This window comes from Elaeis guineensis, chromosome 3, assembly GCF_000442705.2.
Source record: "Elaeis guineensis isolate ETL-2024a chromosome 3, EG11, whole genome shotgun sequence".
NCBI classification, from domain to species: Eukaryota; Viridiplantae; Streptophyta; class Magnoliopsida; order Arecales; family Arecaceae; genus Elaeis; species Elaeis guineensis.
In genome coordinates, this window is record NC_025995.2 from 126,888,707 (window position 1) to 126,908,505 (window position 19,799).

The 19,799-nt window shown below is 41.1% G+C and overlaps 2 protein-coding genes across 2 annotated transcripts; one reads left to right on the forward strand and one right to left on the reverse strand.

Annotated features, from left to right (window-relative positions):
• Window positions 1-5,208: 5,208 nt before the first annotated feature.
• LOC105040241 (probable protein phosphatase 2C 57) lies at window positions 5,209-10,626 on the forward strand. Its single transcript, XM_010916674.4, has 4 exons — window positions 5,209-5,567; window positions 8,040-8,246; window positions 8,610-8,821; window positions 9,822-10,626. The coding sequence occupies exons 1-4, from the start codon at window positions 5,421-5,423 to the stop codon at window positions 10,387-10,389; spliced, it is 1,134 nt and encodes a 377-aa protein (XP_010914976.1). The 5' UTR covers window positions 5,209-5,420; the 3' UTR covers window positions 10,390-10,626.
• A 597-nt stretch (window positions 10,627-11,223) lies between these two features.
• LOC105040240 (ABC transporter G family member 39) lies at window positions 11,224-18,736 on the reverse strand. Its single transcript, XM_010916673.4, has 24 exons — window positions 18,126-18,736; window positions 17,894-18,014; window positions 17,680-17,768; window positions 17,495-17,579; window positions 17,152-17,311; window positions 16,988-17,064; window positions 16,616-16,666; window positions 16,399-16,489; window positions 15,981-16,282; window positions 15,585-15,866; window positions 15,177-15,493; window positions 14,911-15,071; window positions 14,709-14,812; window positions 14,386-14,542; window positions 14,166-14,291; window positions 13,960-14,084; window positions 13,545-13,877; window positions 13,166-13,456; window positions 12,986-13,069; window positions 12,755-12,888; window positions 12,425-12,652; window positions 12,131-12,302; window positions 11,722-11,976; window positions 11,224-11,632 (listed from the first exon to the last, which is right to left on the reverse strand). The coding sequence occupies exons 1-24, from the start codon at window positions 18,461-18,463 to the stop codon at window positions 11,375-11,377; spliced, it is 4,341 nt and encodes a 1,446-aa protein (XP_010914975.2). The 5' UTR covers window positions 18,464-18,736; the 3' UTR covers window positions 11,224-11,374.
• Between the last annotated feature and the right edge of the window lie 1,063 nt (window positions 18,737-19,799).

Here is a 19,799-nt window from a genome sequence, read left to right on the forward strand (position 1 = left end):
GACGGGCACAGGGACGGATCTCTGTGAGGATTTTTCGGCGATTGCTACCGACTGGATCTCAGATCTTTGGTGGAAGGAAGAGAGGAGGGATCTCCTCCTTAAATAGAGCTGGAGGGGGCTCTTTCTGACTCCGATTGGGAGCCGACGAGAGGAGGAAGAAGACTCCCTTAGGGAGTCTTCTCCCCTGTTTTCTTCTTTTTTTTTTTTTTTTTCGTTTGGGCTTTGGCTGATTCTGAGCTGGGATTCTTACTCGGGCCGGGCCATCACACATATATTACCCACATAGCTACTTTGTTTGGGTTTTGTACAGAGAATTATGTATTTTACCTGGTTGTCTACTCTTTTGTTTCCTGTATTAATGCTTTTGTGCTAAGGGCTGAGCCTTTTTATGGTTATTGTTACTTGTGTTGGGGCTCAGTTTATACTTCTGGTCTTGAGCTGCAACGGTGAATAAAGTTTTCTCTCCTTATCAAAAAAAAAAAAAAAAAAATCTTCAAGTGTATATATAATCAAGATAATCAAAAAACAAAATATCTCTAAGGTAGTTAGGGATCTCTCACGAATCAGACCAAAGGCATGGTCCAGAGTGCTCCGCGATAAATACAACTTCTAGTCAGCTGCAGTATTCATCTCTTGAAAGGCATATCTGATGGTAAGGACTGCATAATCTGCTAGCATGGCCACAATATCATGTAAAAGGTGGTGACTAGTTTCCCCCCGCATGCTCTTCTGAGGCCAAGTTACCACGGTGGCTGAGTCACCTTCTATGAACAGATGATCGATATGGAGAGTCCGACATGCATAAATAATCTTAGCCCACGCGGCCTGAACCTCTGTAGTAGGAACGGATGGATCGAAGAGATGACTCTCCTAGTTGCTACAAGTCTAGAGGTGTAATCATGGATCATAAAACCAGCTCCATCACTCCTATCGCTGACACTACAGTCGAAGTTGAGTCTAAGGAACCTCGAAGAAAGGGCTCCTAGATGATGAACACTTCACGGGCTGTTACATAAGCTAGTTGGGAGTCCCAGATCTTCAGGGGTTTCAAGGTTATATCAATCACCTCAATAGTCAAAGTTAGGGCTCTCTCTAGAATAAATCTCATCGAACATCTGGCCTCAAACATCAGGATATTCTTGGAGAGCCAGATCTACTAAGCAATATAGGCTGTCGGAATGCCAATCGATCTCACCGCTCCTGTACTAGTACTTTGCCTTAGCAGCTCTAGGAACTCCAGGGCTAAGGTCTCCTCTTGAGAAGAAAATGTGTGCAGACTCGTCAAGTGCCACACCTGCACCTCTTTCAGACAGAAAAAAAAAAGCTCAATAATTTCTCTTTCTACGATAGACCAGATAGACAGCCTGAATGTATGACTAGTAGGTTCTTTAACCATGCCTTATAGAATGGATGACGTATGAGAATCATGGTATTGAGCCTGGTGACTAATTGAGGGCCTTGGCACCAATAATCAGGAGGCTTTTGCACGGGGGCTAGGAGCTAAGCTTCAACAACATTATAGATAATCATTGAAAAGTTGAGGAAATGATAATTTTTACCATGCAAGTTTCTTCTTCTTCTTCTTTTCAGCCTCACGATAGTTGATAGAAGAGTTTTGCTACAGTGCTCAAATAGGTATTTTAACTTTTTTATTTTTTATCTGATTTTAATTATTAAATTAAATATGGATCATTCAGATTTCAAATGAATAGAATATTCATTTATATGGATGATACAGTAAAAATTTTAAAGATTAAAATTATTTTATATCATAATCATTTTTTTTTTCAAAAAATCTTCTATTTCTTCGTGGGCCACTAGAGTGGGATGGAGGGCGGCAGTGACGGTGTAGAGAAGTTGTGGGTGCTGTGGGGGTTGGGTGTGTGTGGTGGTGGCACGGAGAAGCTATAGACCGTCAAGGGGTGGGGGTGCAAAGAAGCCGCCGACGTTGCAGGGGTGGTTTGGCAGGGGTGCAGAGAAGCTGCCGGTCACGGGATGGGGGGAAACAGAGAAGCTGCCGGAGCAGTCGCCGGGTGGGGGTGCAGAGAAGCTGCCAGGCTTGGGGGCAGGGACTGGAGAGGGGGGTTGGCCGCGGGCCGTTAGGAGGAGGGGGTGCATGGGAGGGTGGAGAAGCTGTGGCCGCGAGGGCAAGGATGGCTGCGCGCGGGCCGTCGGAGAGGGGGGGCGCGGAGAAGCCACGGGCTGCACCGTGCGGAGGGATGGTAGTGCGGGGAGGGAGGGAAGAGGATGGAGGAGCTGCAGGTCGTGGACGAGCAGGGGGTGGAGCCGGGGGTGGTGCCGGTGGGGGGGCGGTGGCGGACGCGGAGAAAGCACAGGCAGAGAGAGAAAGAAGAAAGAAAAAAAAAATATTATTTTTAAAAAATAAATATTAAAAATAATAATATAAATATTTTAAATATTTTTTATAATAAAATAATATAAAAGAGTATCGTAACAAAATCTTTGATAGAAATATTTGCGTATAGTAATAGCCAGTAACGTCCTTAAGTATCAATATTAGTCCATATTGAGATAGGCCTGTCCCCTTGATTGAAGAGTATTTGATATTTGTAAGGCTAAGGCATAAGTTTAGGGTGGGCACTGATATCTCGATGTCACTTCTGATCTCTTGTAATGGTTTCAAGGATAAATCAAAGCATCAAAACTAGGCTAATGATTGATCTCACGGCATAGCGATTTACATATCACCATTGTTTTTTCTTATGCGGTGATTTAATAGCTGAATCCAATGCAATTGGGTTGGTGCTAGCTTTTTTAATAGTTCTGAGTTAAAAGATAGTGTGAGCTATCATTTCATGTGGAATATTTAGCACGTGTCCAAAGAGAATAGTATTTCAAATCGAGGCACAATTGAGGGTGGAGAAAAATTCAAACTCATACTTCACGGTGGTCTTAGCGCATGGTTTGCGGCTGGACGGGATCCCGCTAGCGTCAGTCAAAACGGGGGACCGATAAAAAAGAGCAAGAACTGATATTTAATGGGGAAAAAAAAAAAGCGAAAAGGAAGATGATAAATATAAATAGGACCTTCTCTCTTCTTCCGCTGTTATTTGTAGCAAGAAATAAGGTGAGTGATTGTCTATTATTGTCTTGGACGGGAGGTGCCCTTACTACACACAGAAAAAAAAAAAAAAAGAAAGAGCAAAGCACGTTTTTAACCATCAATCTATAATTTATATTATTAATATATAAATATAATTTATTTAACTTATTTATATATATTCATATATTTAATAAATAATATTAAAAATATATATATAATAACATATTTTATGAGATCAGTATGATTGAATTAAGCTCTATATAAAAATTAATTATTTAAAATTTAGAAATAATTTTTCAAAATCTCATAAATTATGATATTATTTATCGATATATTAATTAAATGACATAATTTTTGTTCAGATATTTAGTAATATATCATAAAATATATAAATTTATAGCGGTATTTATAATAAAGTACTGTTAATAAAAAATACTTATTGAAAAATAGTGGTATTTTTATCAAAATAGAGCAAAAAAAAAGATTTCAGCAGCATATAATAAGAAATGCCACAAGTAATTTATCATAAAAAATTATTTTTTATTGTAGTGCCTCCTCTTTATTTTTACCATAGGTCCCCGATAAAAAAGGAGTCTAATGGACAGAAGATGCCTTTCTCTTTATTTTTACTATATACTAGTATATAAATAAGAGAAGCCCCATAGTTATAGGAGTGGTCTCTTATCTAGGGTGCTACTGTTGCAGCAAAAGCTCATGACTCGGTACATGAGGTATTATCCATTCTGATCCATGAATCTCAAGTTTTGTCTTTCAAAAAATGCTCGTATAGAAAAGATGATCATATCCTATAAAGTCAGAATTTTTTTTGACTCACAATAAATGTGAGACTAATGATGTTCTACCTTTTATGCCGCAATACTTGCCTGTCTATCTCCGATTTCTTATATAAAGACAACTTTCTTATGTCTGTATGCCGGGTCTCCATGCTGCTTATGTTTATTTGTAAAGACCATAAATCACACAGTGCTATCTAATTATTTGCAAGTGATACTGTTTGCTTATGGTGCACAACTTGGCTCCATGGAAGCTTCAAGATATGATTCTCATGTACGAGAACTTCAGGGAGATCAGACATATTATTGCTCCATTGAAACTTCAACATATGTTTCTCATGTACAAGAATCTCAGGGAGATCATATGTATTTGTGTTCTACTATTCTTTCAGCTGTCAGCTGCATCCTCTGGCTTATTATTATATCAAGTTCTTTGCTCCTTCCAAGTTGCTTGTTGGTACTTCGCTTTCCAAGATGCTGCATGAGCTTTGTTCAATTGGTTCTTACTCATCAACACTGTTGGTTCCAAGATGCTGTTTATTCCTTTACTGGTGCTGCTCAATTTACTTGGTTCTACACAAAGGTCTGGCTGTGCTTCATTTTCTTTAATCCCATGGCTGCAACCCTACAGTTGGATGCCTATTTTCTTCACATCATCACATCTGGTTCTTCCGTGGTTACACTTGTTACTTTTTGCTGTGATTCGTTTGCTCCCTTCACCAAAGTCAGGATCATATATTTACTTCATCAGCTTTTTAAATTCTCCAACATTCGGCAATGTATTAATCGTAGGGTATACACTAAATGGCAAGTCGATTTGTTTTTTGCCACTATTCTGCTACTGTATCAGGATCTTACTCTTAAGCTATCGCAAGATTTGGGTTTCATCAGAATTTCACTCATCTACTTCATCGGGCTATTATGTTACTGTTTACAGGCACACACCATAGCTATAGTTAAATCTCTTTATCCTACTATTTGATATATCTATGGATACATAAAACTTATCTTCACTACTGTTATTTTTGGGTCAGCCGGTTGCGATCTCTCACGCATTACATCATTTGGCCATCATTGGGTTTTTGATCCTTCAAACAGTTTGACTTGTGGTGTATCCCTTTGCTTTATTCCTGTAATTATTTTATCCCCGTCCTCTGGTTCTTTTAATTCTGATACAGCATTGCATTGGCCCTTCTGTCACCAAATAAATTATCCGGCCCCGCCCCTGCGCCAGCTGGCAACCAACTAATCGAGACGCTATCTTAGCCCGTCTCCAGCGGATGCCCCTTGTGGGTAAATCCATCCAATTTCTAATCCTAATTAACTTCTCCTCGTTCTTTTTTATCATTTTTAATTCTATGCTTCCCTCCGCCCGCTGTTTTATTCTCTTCTTCTTCTGTTTGCCCGAGAAACCCTAATAGGCCTTGGAACCGAAGCGCCGTGCCCGCTTTCCTTCGCGATTCCTTCTCACGTTTTCGATCTTTCTCCACAACCCTAAAATTTGGCACGAACTAGTTCCGTCGAAGTCTTCGGTTCAAGGGATGTGACGGAAGTGCGGCGAGATGGAGGGGAGCATGAGAGGTGGAGAGAATGGGAGCCCTTGCGACGGCCGCCCGCCGAATCCGCTCTCCGGATCCTACCGCCGTTGCTTCAGCGCGGCTCCCCTGAGCTCCACTGGCACGCCCACGCTTCTTCCCCACAGCTCTCTCGTGAGTCCTCTATTCTTCTCCTTCGTCCCATTCTTCTGAATTCCGCCTTCCTGTTGATAATGTCTAGGCTCTTTGGGTGTCACTTCACTGTTCTTGGCTAGTTATTGATTTTTTCTTGGTTTTGTAGAATTCTTGTGATATTATCCTCGGATGTGATGTCAAAAAGTTCTCCTTTTTGCGTTTTCTGCAACTCGATAATGTAGTCTTTTAAATCCGTATTCTTGTTTCTCTTTTTCCCCTTCCCTTTTCTTTCGAGTCGTGCTTATTTTAGTACTGCAAGATATGAAATTTAATCGCTGCCTACTTTTTTTTTCGAAATATTTTGCTAATAAAGCGTTGATAATTTGCTACTCACCTTAGTTTGCAAAAGGAATTTATTTCGTCCTCGTTAGTAGAGGAGCATGTTTCCTCTCAGTGTTGGTTTTACAGGGTCATTTTGTCAAGCGGGTTTCATTCTTTTCTTGATACTGTTTATGCAAAATTATTATCACTTATTCTGTAGCATCTATCAATGGTTTCGCGATCTGTCAATTTAGTAAGTTGGCATAGTATATTGATTCCGATATCATTCATTCATTCATAATAAATGCATACTTACAACATTGTAAGCTAAAATCAAATATCATGCAACATATATATAGCTATCCAAGTATTGATTGCGTCAAAGCATTGATAATTTTCCTCACCTTAGTTTACAACAGGAATTGATGGCGTCCTCGTTAGCAGAAAAGCATGCTTCCTCTCAATGTTTGTTTTACAGGGTCATTTTGTCAAGCAGCTCTCATGCTTTTCTGGATCCTGTTCATGCAAAAACATTATTATTCTGTAGCATCTATTAATGGTTTCATGATCTGTCAATTTAGTAAGTTGGCATAGTATATTGATTCGGATATCACACATAACTAACTTTGTAAGCTAAAGTATCACCTGAGCGTTGATCTTCCTGATTGCAGGTTAGTGATGCAGTTACAAATATATTACAAGTTGATATACTTAAGCCCTTGGAATGAGCATGTGATGCTGGCTTTCAAAAATTCGTTAAATAATTAAATCCTAAAAAATGTAAAACGTGAAAACATATTAGACCGTTTGATTACCACTTCATTGCGAATGAAAAAAAACATTGTGTTAGCTTTTGCATAACAAGCTAATATTTCCTTACTGAAGCATAATAATTAAAATTTACTCTGTCTCATACATAATTCAGAATTTCTACATAGTAACTCCTTGAAGGAGGAACATGGATTGATGGAGAAGTATAAATTAGAACAGATGCTAGAAATCAGATAAGTGGATGGAACTTGAGAGATATACCTATTAATCATGTTGCCTAACTTTTTATTTTTCCTATTCAATTCATGAAAAGAGCAAGTGGAAGGTGAAGGTGAAAAAGAAGAATAAAAACAAAAGCAATAAAAGAAAAGGAAGGGCCAGGGTGTGTCATAAAGAAGTAATGATGATTGTAGGCTTAATATTCATTGATCAAGACAAATAAGTTTGGCTTTACTTTTCCATATTTACTGCAACTGGTATATAACTGATGGAAAAGAAAAAAAAAAAATCTGATAAGGGTGAATCTACTTCATGAACTCTGATGCTCTTCTTCTTCCTCTTTGGCTCTTTCCTTTGTCTTTGTATATGTGAGGGCGGTGAAGCAGGCTTGGGGAGGAAGATTGCGCAGATGCTCGATGCCCTCGGGGGGGGGGGGGGGGGTGTGGCGGGGACGAGGGGGCGGGTGGAGAGGAAGGAGTCAAGGGAGGTTGGCCGGGGTGACAAGGATGGTGAGGGAGAGGGTGGCGCTGGCGGTAGTGAAGCAGTTGGAGAGGTGGTGGGTGAGGTCGAGTAGGGGGATGAGGTGGCCCTGAGCTGGGACTGGGACTAGGAGGAGTTGGGTGGGTTGGCGATGAGGGTTGCTGGTGGGGAGGGAGGGAGAGGACGAGGGGGTGGGTGGAGGGAACAGTGGAGAAGGAGTCAAGGAGGGGGAGGTTGGCCGGGTGACGAGGCACAAATTGGCTATAATTCTTTTTCTTCTTCTGGTCTTTGAAAGTTTGAATCTGATATATGATTGCTATATTTTCATGTTCATCCCATAAGGTTGGGGGATGAATCTGTTGCTGATATACTGTTGCATATTATGTGGAAAGTTGATATAGCATGCTATCAGTCTGTTTCCCTCCATTTGTATCAATAAAAAAAAGTTTTGATATCGATACACAATCTCGACACCCACTGCTAAGTATGTTTTTTTCATATCAATAAACAAATAATCTAATTATCAATAGGTGTTATATAAGTTAACATTATTGTGGCTTGGCAAAGAAATTTATCTTTAAGCAATGAAATTGATTTGAGACTTGAGTTTGATAATGTCGATGAGCTGTGGAACCAGATGTATTTCGATGGATTGATTTTGCAATGCCCACATTATCATCTTCAGTGGTTTGTGTAACTTACTAATCTGGGCTTTTGCAGGTGAAGACAAATATAATGGATGCAATCTCTGAGCCTGAAATAAGCAGGGAAGATTATGAGACTGAGTATATCCCGATTTTACGGTCTGGAGGGTGGGCTGATATAGGAATCCGCCCGAGTATGGAAGATGCGTTTGTTTGCTGTGACAACTTCATGCAAGATTATGGGCTTAAGAACTTTGGAGAAGGGCCTGGTGCCTTTTATGGGGTATTATTCTTGGGCATAATTTACTGCATACAAATTCAAATAGGAAACTTTGGTATGCGAAGATCTGACCAATCAAAAAATAAGATGAATTCTGATCTATCAACATATTATTGTGTCAATTGTGTGTGAAAGTTGGCTACCTTTAGTTGCTGTTTTATCTATCAACATCTAGCCATATTTTTGGTTGACTGGTTGCTATTAAAGAATGGTTGAGGGAATCGTCAGAAGATAGCTATTCTAACTAATGCGAATGCCATATTATCAGCTCTCCCTCTTTCTTTACTTAGGTTTTAACATCACCTTAGTCCCACCTGGAGTCTTCTTTTGCTAAATTGAAGTTTTTCACATACTGGTTATTGATAGGTGTTTGATGGGCATGGAGGAAAGCATGCTGCTGACTTTGCTTGCAGCAACTTGCCGAGATTTATTGGAGGGGATGAGGACTTCCCAAGGGAGATTGAGAGAGTGTTTGCATCTGCATTTTTGCAAACAGACTCCGCTTTTGCAGAGGCCTGCTCCGTTAATTCTGCCCTTGCGTCTGGTACGACTGCGCTGGCTGCACTTGTTCTCGGAAGGTCAGGCCTATATCTACTAATACTCGCCTATGTTTTTCTTTTCTTTTTCAGATCTGTTAATTCCTCCTAGTAGTCATGTCAAGCTTGTTGACCTTAAATTGGAGTAAGGTGATATTTGATATACCACCTTCTGAGTCAACAAGGTCAGAGTGTTCCTATGGATGATCATGTACGTTCAGATACATATTATTATTATAGAACTAAACACCAGGTCTTCTGTTTGCCCTCCCCCCTTCCTATCCATTTTATTTTCAAATGTTAAAGAGAAGCATTCTACATGTATAATAATCTAGGATTGTGATTGAAGGATTTATGGCTCATTATCTGCCAATGAGGTTGGATTTTGATGCATTTCATATGAACCAGATGTGAAATTGCTGGGAGGGATAATCCTATATCTTTTATCCTAGTCCTTTTCATGGACAATAGCTTTATTTTGGTCCATTTCGATGATTTATCATTTCAGAAAAAATTTGTTTCTTTGGTGGATGTTGCCTGGACGTGAATCTTCTATTCAAATTATTGTCTTCCCTTTCGATCAAAATTTTGCTTTCTTCTATTTTTGGACTAATTAAAAGAATTACATTCATTGTAATACATCATAATCAAGGTTCTGCATGTTGTAATTTTGTTACTGTTTCTCCTTCTCTTTGTGTGTGCGCGCGTGCGCGTGCACTCCTGGGCCTGTGATGCCATGTGGTGTCTATTTAAGCTGCAGTAACCTAGTAGTCTGGGCAGTAAGTACATTCAAATTGTATTATTTTTGCCGGTTAATCATGTGATGTGTGACCTGCACCCTGATCAGTGTGGGTCACGGTACTTCTCCTGATTGTACTAAGTGATATCAACCTGCTAAAATAAGCAATTAGGCATTGTTAATTTCTTATTCGTGTATACTGTCATGTTGATTTGGCAGGATTCCTTTCCTATCCCTCCCCCACCCTTTTGGCATATGTTATTTTTTACTTAAAATTTTTCCCCCTTGGTGCTGGTGGGACAGGTCATTGGTGGTTGCTAATGCTGGGGACTGCCGAGCTGTGCTCTGCCGCAGGGGTAAGGCCATTGAAATGTCTCGGGATCACAAACCAGGTTGCACCAAAGAGAGGAAGCGAATAGAAGCTTCTGGAGGATATGTGTATGATGGCTACCTCAATGGGCAGCTCAATGTGTCCCGTGCCATTGGTGACTGGCACATGGAAAACATGAAGGACCAGGGTGGTTTAGGGCCTCTCAGTGCAGAACCTGAGGTGATGAGGATGAAGCTTACAGAAGAGGATGAGTTCCTTATTATGGGCTGTGATGGCATCTGGGATGTGTTCCGTAGCCAGAATGCAGTTGACTTTGCACGGCGGAAACTCCAGGAGCACAATGACCCTGCCACATGCTGCAAGGAGCTTGTTGATGAAGCTCTCAAGAGGAAGAGCAGTGACAACCTTGCTGTGGTTGTAGTATGCTTCCAGTCAAGGCCACCTCCAGCTCTGACAGCCCCAAGGCCACGGGTTCAAAGAAGTATATCGGCAGAGGGACTGAGGGAGCTGCAGAGCTTCTTGGATAGTCTGTCGAACTGAATCAAGAGGTGCACAGTGATCAGTTGCTACTGTGCTCTCTTCTTTGTTGTTGCTCTTCAGGTGGGTCTGTAGGTCTAACTGCTCTCTCCTCTCTCTCTCTGTTTTTTCCCCTTTGTTCCCTGGTGAGATTGTTGTTGTTGTTGTTGTTAAGTAATACTGAGATACTTGCACAACTGTAACATATGCGGCAAGCTAATTCCCGTCTGCAATGAGTTTGTTTTTTCGCATTTGCATTTAGATCTGTGCGACATTTATTCAATAGAATGCAGTATCTCATTTTTTGTGTAGGTAAGATTTTGTGTGACATTTTTGACAGCTGCACTTGTGCTTGTATTTTGCCTTTTGCGAGGCTGCTGCGGCCTCTCACAAAAATGGTAAATTGATCAGATTAATGGCTGGGTGTGGAAGTATTGGATCGATTAGTTCCTCAAAGATTGGTGCCTTTTTAGCTGTTTGCTGGCTTATAGTTTTGACTTGCTAACCGCTTGTTTGCTTTGTAACGTAAGTGACTTTGTAGATTGCAGCTGACTGAATAATATGATTAGATGGTACCAATGCAGATCCTACTCTGAAGAACATTGACCGGAATTACAAGCTTCCAGGGTGGTTGGTTATTTTATATGTAAGGTTTTTTGTGTTGGTAATAGAGCCCCGCCTTAAAATTAAGAGGAACTGGTGACTGGGTTGTGGTTCGTGGGCGTCGCTTGTAGCATGTTAAAGATTATGTTTCAACAGTATTCTTGCCGTACGAACTTAATTATATTTGGTCCAATTAATTATCTTTGGTCCAAACTGATTTGTATATTGATGCAAAAGTATTACATAGGCAAGATATTCAAGTTCTTATAAAATAAGCTCGCATTTATCATAGCCTGACCAAAAAAACTGAAGGAAAAGAGAGAAGATCATACACATTGATATACATGATAGTTTAAATTTAAAAAAAATAACAATTAGATACATCATTTTCATGATATAACTCTTCTCATCTTCTCTGGAAGTTAAAAACTTTGATGGAAAAGGCAAAGACGAAAGCAAAGAGTAGAGCAAACCCAACAACTGCAACAGCTACTATACCCAAGAAGTCATGCCTGAACCCAAAATACCTCCTGATGAAGCCTTGCACGGTCTCACCATTGTTCATGGGATTTGTATAATCTCCGAACTGTGAGGCAACCAGTCCATACAAGGTCCAAGCCACCGGGCATGCCCAAGAATACCATCTCCACCACACAGGAATCCTCTGTAACCATCCACAGAAAGACATTAAAAATTCAGTTGTATAATGAAAATCCAAATACCTCAATCAGAAAAGGGATCGGCAAGACTTACGGGTCGAGGAATTAGAAAGCCTGCAAAAATATTCCATATGGCATAGAATGCAGTGGAGACTATGGCAGCAATGTCGCTGTTAGGTGTCATGGCGACCGCCATCATACCATAGAATGTGAAATACATGAAAGTGAAGAACATGAAGAAGAGGTACCAAAAGAATTTTTCAAGTGTCCAATCAAAACCGATCAAGCTATACACGATGAGTCCATATATAACAGTTTGAAGGAAGATGTGTGGAATCTCAATTAGAACCTGCAAACATTGGCATATTATGAGAAGTGACCCCAAGTAGCATGAAAACTAATTAAGCTCAATTAAACATGACAAGAAAGAGTCTTTCAACAAGTAGTAAACCTCCATTAAGCTTAATTTAGATGGACCTTTAGATATTGATTGTTGTTATTACCTGCGCGAATGCATAGGGTAGAGCAGAATACATTCCAGCAGCCTTTTCTCTGTAGAAAACTGTTCGCTCAACATCTACAATTGGTTGCACGGTTTGGCCATTCTGTATGCCAATAAACAGAACTGCAGCATACATGGAGCCTAAGGAATTGAACAAATCTTGTCGTGTATTTCTGCAAAATTTTCAATCATAAAGATGAAACCTTGTTATTGGTTGGTTATTCCAGAACATGAGAGGGTATCGATACATGCTTGCAAATTAGATTTTATTGCTAGAGTTGCGGTGATGGCTTACACTTTTTTTCCAAGTCTCCAGAAGATGGTGCCAAATATGAGGGCAATGACAGCAGTGAAGAAAATTCTTGTGGCAGTATATGATGGATTGCGCCAGTAAGATTTGTGTTGCTTCCACAAGCAGGCCATGCACTGTGTAATGAAGGGCTGTGAGTATTTGGTTGGGAAAAATAGGTCTTTTGACCCAGGTGGAGGACTACTTAGTTCACTGATCAAAGCTTTGTTTCTCCTGCAACATTTTCCATCGACGAGTGAGAACTATAAATACAGATGGCTATCAATTTCTCCAAGAATTAAGTATGATTTTGGAACCATGAACCCGTAAACCTACTTGAATAGATCAGAATTCTTGTATATTTCAGCAAAGTTGACCCCCAAAATTTCTTCTTGTGCCGGGGTGGTCACCTCCAACATCCATGTTGCAGGGTTGTAACCATCTTTTATTTTTCTGACTCCTTCAATCCCCTGGACAAAAATTAAACAATGATGAAATCGGCATCCCTATTTGGTGGTAAAATAAGAACAAATTGTTTGCTTTCGGTGTTGGATCACCAAAACTCACCTCAAAGTACTTGATCAAATGGCATGAATTTCGTCCCAAGGGGCCAACATATATCTCTTCTCCACCTCTTTTCATAAGGAAGAGCTGCAATTGGGAAGGAAGAGAGATCATTGTTAACACACAGGCATATGGAAGGATCGATCAGAATTACATAGCTCTTTGATTTCACTTGCACCCGACCTCATCAAAAGCTTCAAAGATGTCAATGCTGGGCTGGTGAATTGTGCACACCACAGTCCTTCCTGTGTCCACGGTGTTTCTGACTGTCCTCATCACAATTGCTGCTGCCCTTGCATCCAATCCAGAGGTTGGCTCATCCATAAATATGATAGAGGGGTTGGCGACCAGCTCGACGGCGATGGTAAGCCTCTTCCTCTGTTCGGTTGATAGGCCATTCACCCCAGGCAATCCTACCAGTGCTCCTCTTAGAGATGTCAGCTCTACAAGCTCCATGACCTCCTCGACAAACATCTGCAGCAAATGGTTTCCAGAAATCAGTGGGGGATCGAAGTAGAACACATCAACAAACTGTTAGCAATGAAAAGCCTACTCCACCAACCTTTCTCATGTCAGAGTCAACTTCAGGCGGCAAGCGAAGCCATGCCGAGTAGAGAAGGGATTCATAGACGGTGACATGTGGAGAGTGGATGTCATTTTGTTCACAATAGCCTGATATCCGTGCAAAAGTTTCCTGTTTCTTGGGATAGCCAGATATGGAGATGTTTCCTTCTATATATCCTCCAGTTTTCCTGCCCGCCAGTACATCCATTAGAGTTGTCTTACCCGCCCCACTCACACCCATCAGTGCTGTAAGGACTCCTGGCCTGAAAGCTCCACTCACACCCTTCAGTAGCATTAACCGATCCTCCGTTATACCTCTGTCTTTCATTTCCTGTGTGTGAAGGTTTGATCATTAGTTATTACTTTTGTTATAGGACAACACATAATGTTTTGCATTTGTGGCCTGAATGTACCTGTGGCATGTCAACAGAGTATCGAATGTCATCAAAGGTGATTGAAAGAGGAGTGAAAGGTAGAACCATTCCCTTCTTTCTGTTGTCTCCATTTTGTGTAGTCCTCCTAATATCATTCCCACTCCCTGTATTTGTTTAAATTTGTTTTAGATTTCTGGGCTTGAGGACCCACTAGCTCGACCTCAAATAAATATACTGAGACTGACCTTGTGATTCTGTCGGCTTAGAGGAGTTGGTTCCTGCAGGCAAAAGCTCAATGCTTTCTCCAGTTCTGTTTGCATGTTTTTCTCTCAGCTCCTCTTCAGATATAACCGTCTGACCTTTTCCAAGTGCTGAAGGCATCAAACTCCAAGTAAGTATCACGTTGTATAAACTTTGAGAAGTTTTAGCGAGGTGAAGCAACAGATGGAGCTTATAAATACTCACGGTCCAGCCAGTCAAGGAAGAGAACAAAGAGGATATTGAAGAGGAAGACATATCCGAGCAATGCACCAACGCCAATCCAATACCAGTTTGTATCAACGAAAATCCCACGACTCTTCAAGACTTGAACACCCAATGTGACATTGCTTGTATCCACAATCTGCACCAGATAGAAAGCTTGATTTAATACAGTCCCCACGGAAGAGTGTTGATGATTGTTTTTGTGGTTCAAGAATGATATGGACACCTTGGGTGGGTTCTCCCTCCATTTTATTAAGGGCAAAAAAAAAAAAAAAAAGAAAAAAAGAGAGGAATGATATGTGTACCTTTTGCCAACTATGTCCAAGAAACTCATTTACCGCAATTGCATTCTGTGCATACATCAGAGGAGATGACCAGTAACCCCAGATCCACCATTTCTTAATATCGTCTGCAAGAAAAGGGAGTGCAAGTAAGTTGCCGTGTTCTGGTGCTAAATCAGTGAGCTAAATTTTAGCTGATGAACCATATTAGTATACATTTTTATACCTCGTGATATGAGGAATCCACCAAGAATCAAGAGAACAAGTTGTGCAAAGGATCCAAATGTATCAGCAACAACCATCTCCCTTCCAAGTGCAGCAAGAAGCCGGAAAAGTCCGGATGCCATCTGACTAATTAGCACTAGCAGCAGATAATGCCTGAAAAACCTGCAGGACAGCAAATTTTAAGTTACTGGAAAGAATCCATGAAAAAGGAACTCAGCCTGCTTGTGCCAACATACACTCTTGTGATTGTGTTCTAGTCGTCTTAACCTTTCGATATTTGGGTCGAAGCCAATGACATAGTATGTCATGCCTATCCAGACAGCACACTCCAGAAATGAAATGGGTATCTTGAGGATCCATGTTGGCAATGCATATGCCCATGATGGATAGAAGAGGAGGTCTCTTTGCTTGTAGAATATAGGGAGCTTTGCAATACTCATTGCAAGTTCTGCAAATCCATTGAAGAGATGAGTGACTAGCCCAAGAAACATGGCACCTAAGAAGATAAATCCATCCTCCGCTGTATTGCGGTGCATTTTCGTTCGCAGGAAGACCGTCATTCCAATGGTTCCAAGAATTATCAGCTGATGTGAGAAAGAGAAGAAAGCTTGTTGCCATCACACTCGTTAAGCTTCAATATTCAAGAAACAGTGCAATGGTTTATGCCCTGCTCACCTGGACCACTTTGAAGATGTAGACAAATGAATTCCTCTTCATTAGCAACCACTCCCTTGAGATGCAAGCTTTCAACAGCGCCATCTTGCTAATGCCATACTTTGAAGTTGTCAATGCTGCAGGATGGTTCCTGCTCCTATCAAAAGGGGTACCAAGCTCCTCTCCTAGTTTGCGGCCGACATGGAATGACTGGAAGGCTTCTGAAAACTCATTGACGGAAATATACTTGTATGGCTCATCTTTGTGTGCCCAGTACTGATGCTGATCCTTCCTTGATGTAACCTATGGATTTAGAGAGATCAGCATGGAGTTATCTACTTAGTTGCAAAAAGGAGCCATTTTTATTCGACGATAATGGATTGCGATCAGAAATTATCCATGAGTAATGATACTTACTTCCTGCAAGAAGTCTGCCACACCTTTCCTTTCAGGACATTTGAAACCCATAGATTCAAAGAATTCGAGGATATTTTCCCTAGGGCCTTGATACACAATTTGGCCTTCCGAGAGGAGAACGATGTCATCAAAGAGGTCGTATGTCTCTGGAGCTGGCTGAAGCAACGAAATAAGTGCAGTCCCACCAAGGATGTGGACTGATTGTCTAAGAGAGTTGACAATCTGGTAGGTTGTGGAGCTGTCGAGACCGGTAGAGATCTCATCCATGAATAGGGCCTTAGCTGGTCCAACGAGCATCTCACCTGCATAGAATCCAATAAAGCATCATCAGAACTTGATATCTTTTCAGATCAGAGGACACTATGCTTATGTTTAATAGTTCTAGACTTCCAGTTCAGTCTCTTCTTTTCCTTGTTACCTGTTGTAACACGCTTCTTTTGTCCTCCAGAGATGCCTCTGATCATTGCATCTCCTACCATAGTATCAGCACATATTTCCAGTCCCAAAATCTGCAGAAGAGGATAGTGTACATTGAGTTTTCTCCCTGATATTGTTTGGTAAAATTGATTTACGATTGATATATCTTTCTTTTTGTTAGTTTAAGATAGGTATTTCATTTTTCTTGCAGAACTTACTTTCAGAATATAATCCGTAACCACACTCTCCTGACCTTCCACAGATATAGCCTGCAGGAACAAAGAAAAGGGGAATTACTTCAATTTTAGATATTCAATGAATTCGTCTAACGTTGGAAACCTACTATGCTATTGCATGCATCCTATATTTTCCTCATAATGATGAACTGAAAACTTCATAAGAAATATAAGCCGCAATGCATAGTTTAAAAGTTGTGCGGATTTGTTACGGTGTAATTAGTATAAAAAACAACTTATTAAATAAAAAGGAAAGGCCATCTTAATTTCACCCCCCTTCCTCCTTAATTAAGTCAAGATCACATGAATGTATGCTACATATGTGAAGCAAGAATTTTCAAATCATGTTTTCACCTTCATGTACACGTCAATGTCGGGATCTGGCTTGATGCTTGCTTCTTTTTCTCTTCTTGATAGCTCTGTCAACATGTCTGTATATGATTGCAAACTATGAGTTTCTTTGATGTGTGAAGCTCCTTGATGGTATACATTGGCTGAAACATTCTCTTTTCACTTACCATAACGTGTTCCAACTCCTTGGCATCTTGCAGAGAAAGCCAATGTCTCTCTCACTGTCATCTCCCCAATGTGAAGATCATGCTGACCAATATAAGCAGAGGTCCTTTGAGGGACAAATTCATCCATGTCATGACCGTTGTAAGTCACTCTTCCAGATACCTGACATTTTCAAATAATTTACGCGTTAGCTTTATCATTCTACAACGTTATCAGATACAAAACCAAACATATCAGTAAATTCCTTTACAGTGTTCAATTCTCCATTTTAGAGCCGCTCTTGAGAGACATTGAGACCAAAATAACAGCCCAGCAATATATAATAGAGATTTACAGTATGTTTACCTTTAGAGTTGAATCAAGTTTTCCTGCCAGAGCTAAGAGCAAAGTAGTTTTTCCAGAGCCTGGAGGACCTAGAAACAGCGTCATTCTGCACATAATATACAAACAAATCAGAATTTTCTGAACATGGAGAAATCCATCTCGACATATGATGGAGTCATTTGAAATTAAATAATAATCCATATTACCTGCAAGGCCTGATGATTCCACTGATGTCATGAAGGATCGAAATTGGTCTCTTTCCGCTTGGAACAACATGAAGGTAACTCAGAACATCCTGAATAACAAAGAAGCACCAGTTCATTCAGACAGAGTACCAATAAACATGTAAGCAAAGGATGCAATTTCACCTTTAATGCTTATTTGGTATGGAGAGGGTAACTATCTATAAGTGCGAATTACCATGATCTTGTTATAGAAGAAGTTGGTGAAAGTAGGAACACCGCGATTTCCCACGTATGCTTCTGCATCAATATTAAGATGCTCAAACCGGACCTCAATTGTTGGATTATCGATTCCAACACTGCAAGATACAAGAAATAAAAAGAGTCAAGTAGTTCAACAAGAGATCCATTTGATGAGGATAGTATCGATGCTATTGAAAAGCAGAACCGTAACCAAGAAAGAAACATACCGTTCCATTCGATTCCTTAACTTTAACAGGAACCTCTCATTATCTTCCTCTGCAGTCCTCACCAATCTCTCCAACAAATTCTTCCTCTCCTGGAAGCCAAGCCCGTGGATGTCTACTTCCTGGATCTCACCGCCATCCACTGCCGTGAGTATGCCTCTCCTCATACGGTCATAGGTAGGCAGCTTCTCTATGGCGGCCCATTTCAGGGCCTCCTCATCGTCTTCTTCCCGTCCGGATCGACCGAAGATGTCACTTGCTGAGGAGGTGGCCCGCCACGAGGAAACGGTGCGGCGCATGCTTCCCCGCATGCTCCCCACAAGGCTCCCCTTTCTCTCCATTGTTTTAGACTTCTGAATACCCCACCTAGCTCTGCAAGAACTCTTCAGCAAATTCCAATGCTAAATGCCTTCCAAAATCTGAATTCGAGATCGATTCCTCTCTTGGGAGCAAAAAAAAAAAAAAAAAAAAATCTTGTTGCAAATTTGAATGGGACTGCTGCCGTCCTCGACACCGTGAAGCAGTGAATTAAATAGCGAAAATCCCGCGGAAGAACACTTGCAATTATTAGTCCAATGCAATTCAGATCTATTTCTCTGCTTCTTCTTCTTTTCTGACTCGGTGGAGGGAATCCAATGAGCAGGTGGGGTTTAAATACTGGCGGTGATGATGCTTGAGAGCGAGCATATCTGCATATGGGAGTGTGGGTCGTGATGGGATTAGTTTGAACAGTTCAATAAATTTCCAGGCTATGCTGCCGCTTTTGACCGTTGAAAGTTTGAATTTCTAAGGGATGACCGAAGCAAGGTCAAGTCAAGGTACACCACACCAATTGGGTCTTAAGCCAAGATGCGGCCGGTGAACCCGGGGACCACGTTACAGTCTTTGCGGGTCCAGGGGAGCGAGGGTGGAAGGCATTTGATCAACATCGAGGGGTCGAAAACGCTCCAATGATGTCAAGACTTTCTCTGTGAGCGGGATCACGAGATTTTGATGATGGTTTTGGAGCCGTCTGTTGGATCTACGAAAAGGACGGCGGAGCGTGTGAAACCGGTTGGGTGGGCCCGTTATATCGGCAGTCGCACGTTACCGTACGAGAGCCGCAAGCGTGGGGCCACCACGAAGCCGGAGGGGAAGGGAACAAACAGGCAGCTGAAACGGAACAGTATGGCGTAGCATCAGGTTGAGTGCTGGTTTGCTTGCCATAAAAGGCATTGAAGCCTTGCCCCACCCCCGCCCCCCCCAAAAAAATTGGGGCACGGAAGCCGGCCGCTAGCTTTCACTTTGTTTATATTTTAATAACATAATTAATTTAAGATTTTGGAAGCTTTCTTCTGCTTTCTAGTCTCAGTCAAACTCAACTCGTACAACCTTGACTCGATCTTTTAACTTGCGTTTAGAGCTTTTATTTCAGTTGTAATGTGGATTCAAATGGTTAAGCTTATACATTCAAGCCTAAGGAAGCCAACGTTGTTCATGGTCAGGTGAGAAGTAATTTTGACCCTGAACTTGTGATTGTGCTTAGGTAATTTAATAATCAATTTGAACTTTTTTGAGTCCAGAACCCACTCAAACACAATTAGTTGCTCTGATCGATTGGCCACCTCACACCTGGTGAGCTCTCTCACACTTTTGACCAGGCCCTAACACCACCTGATGCCACATTCTATCCCCACG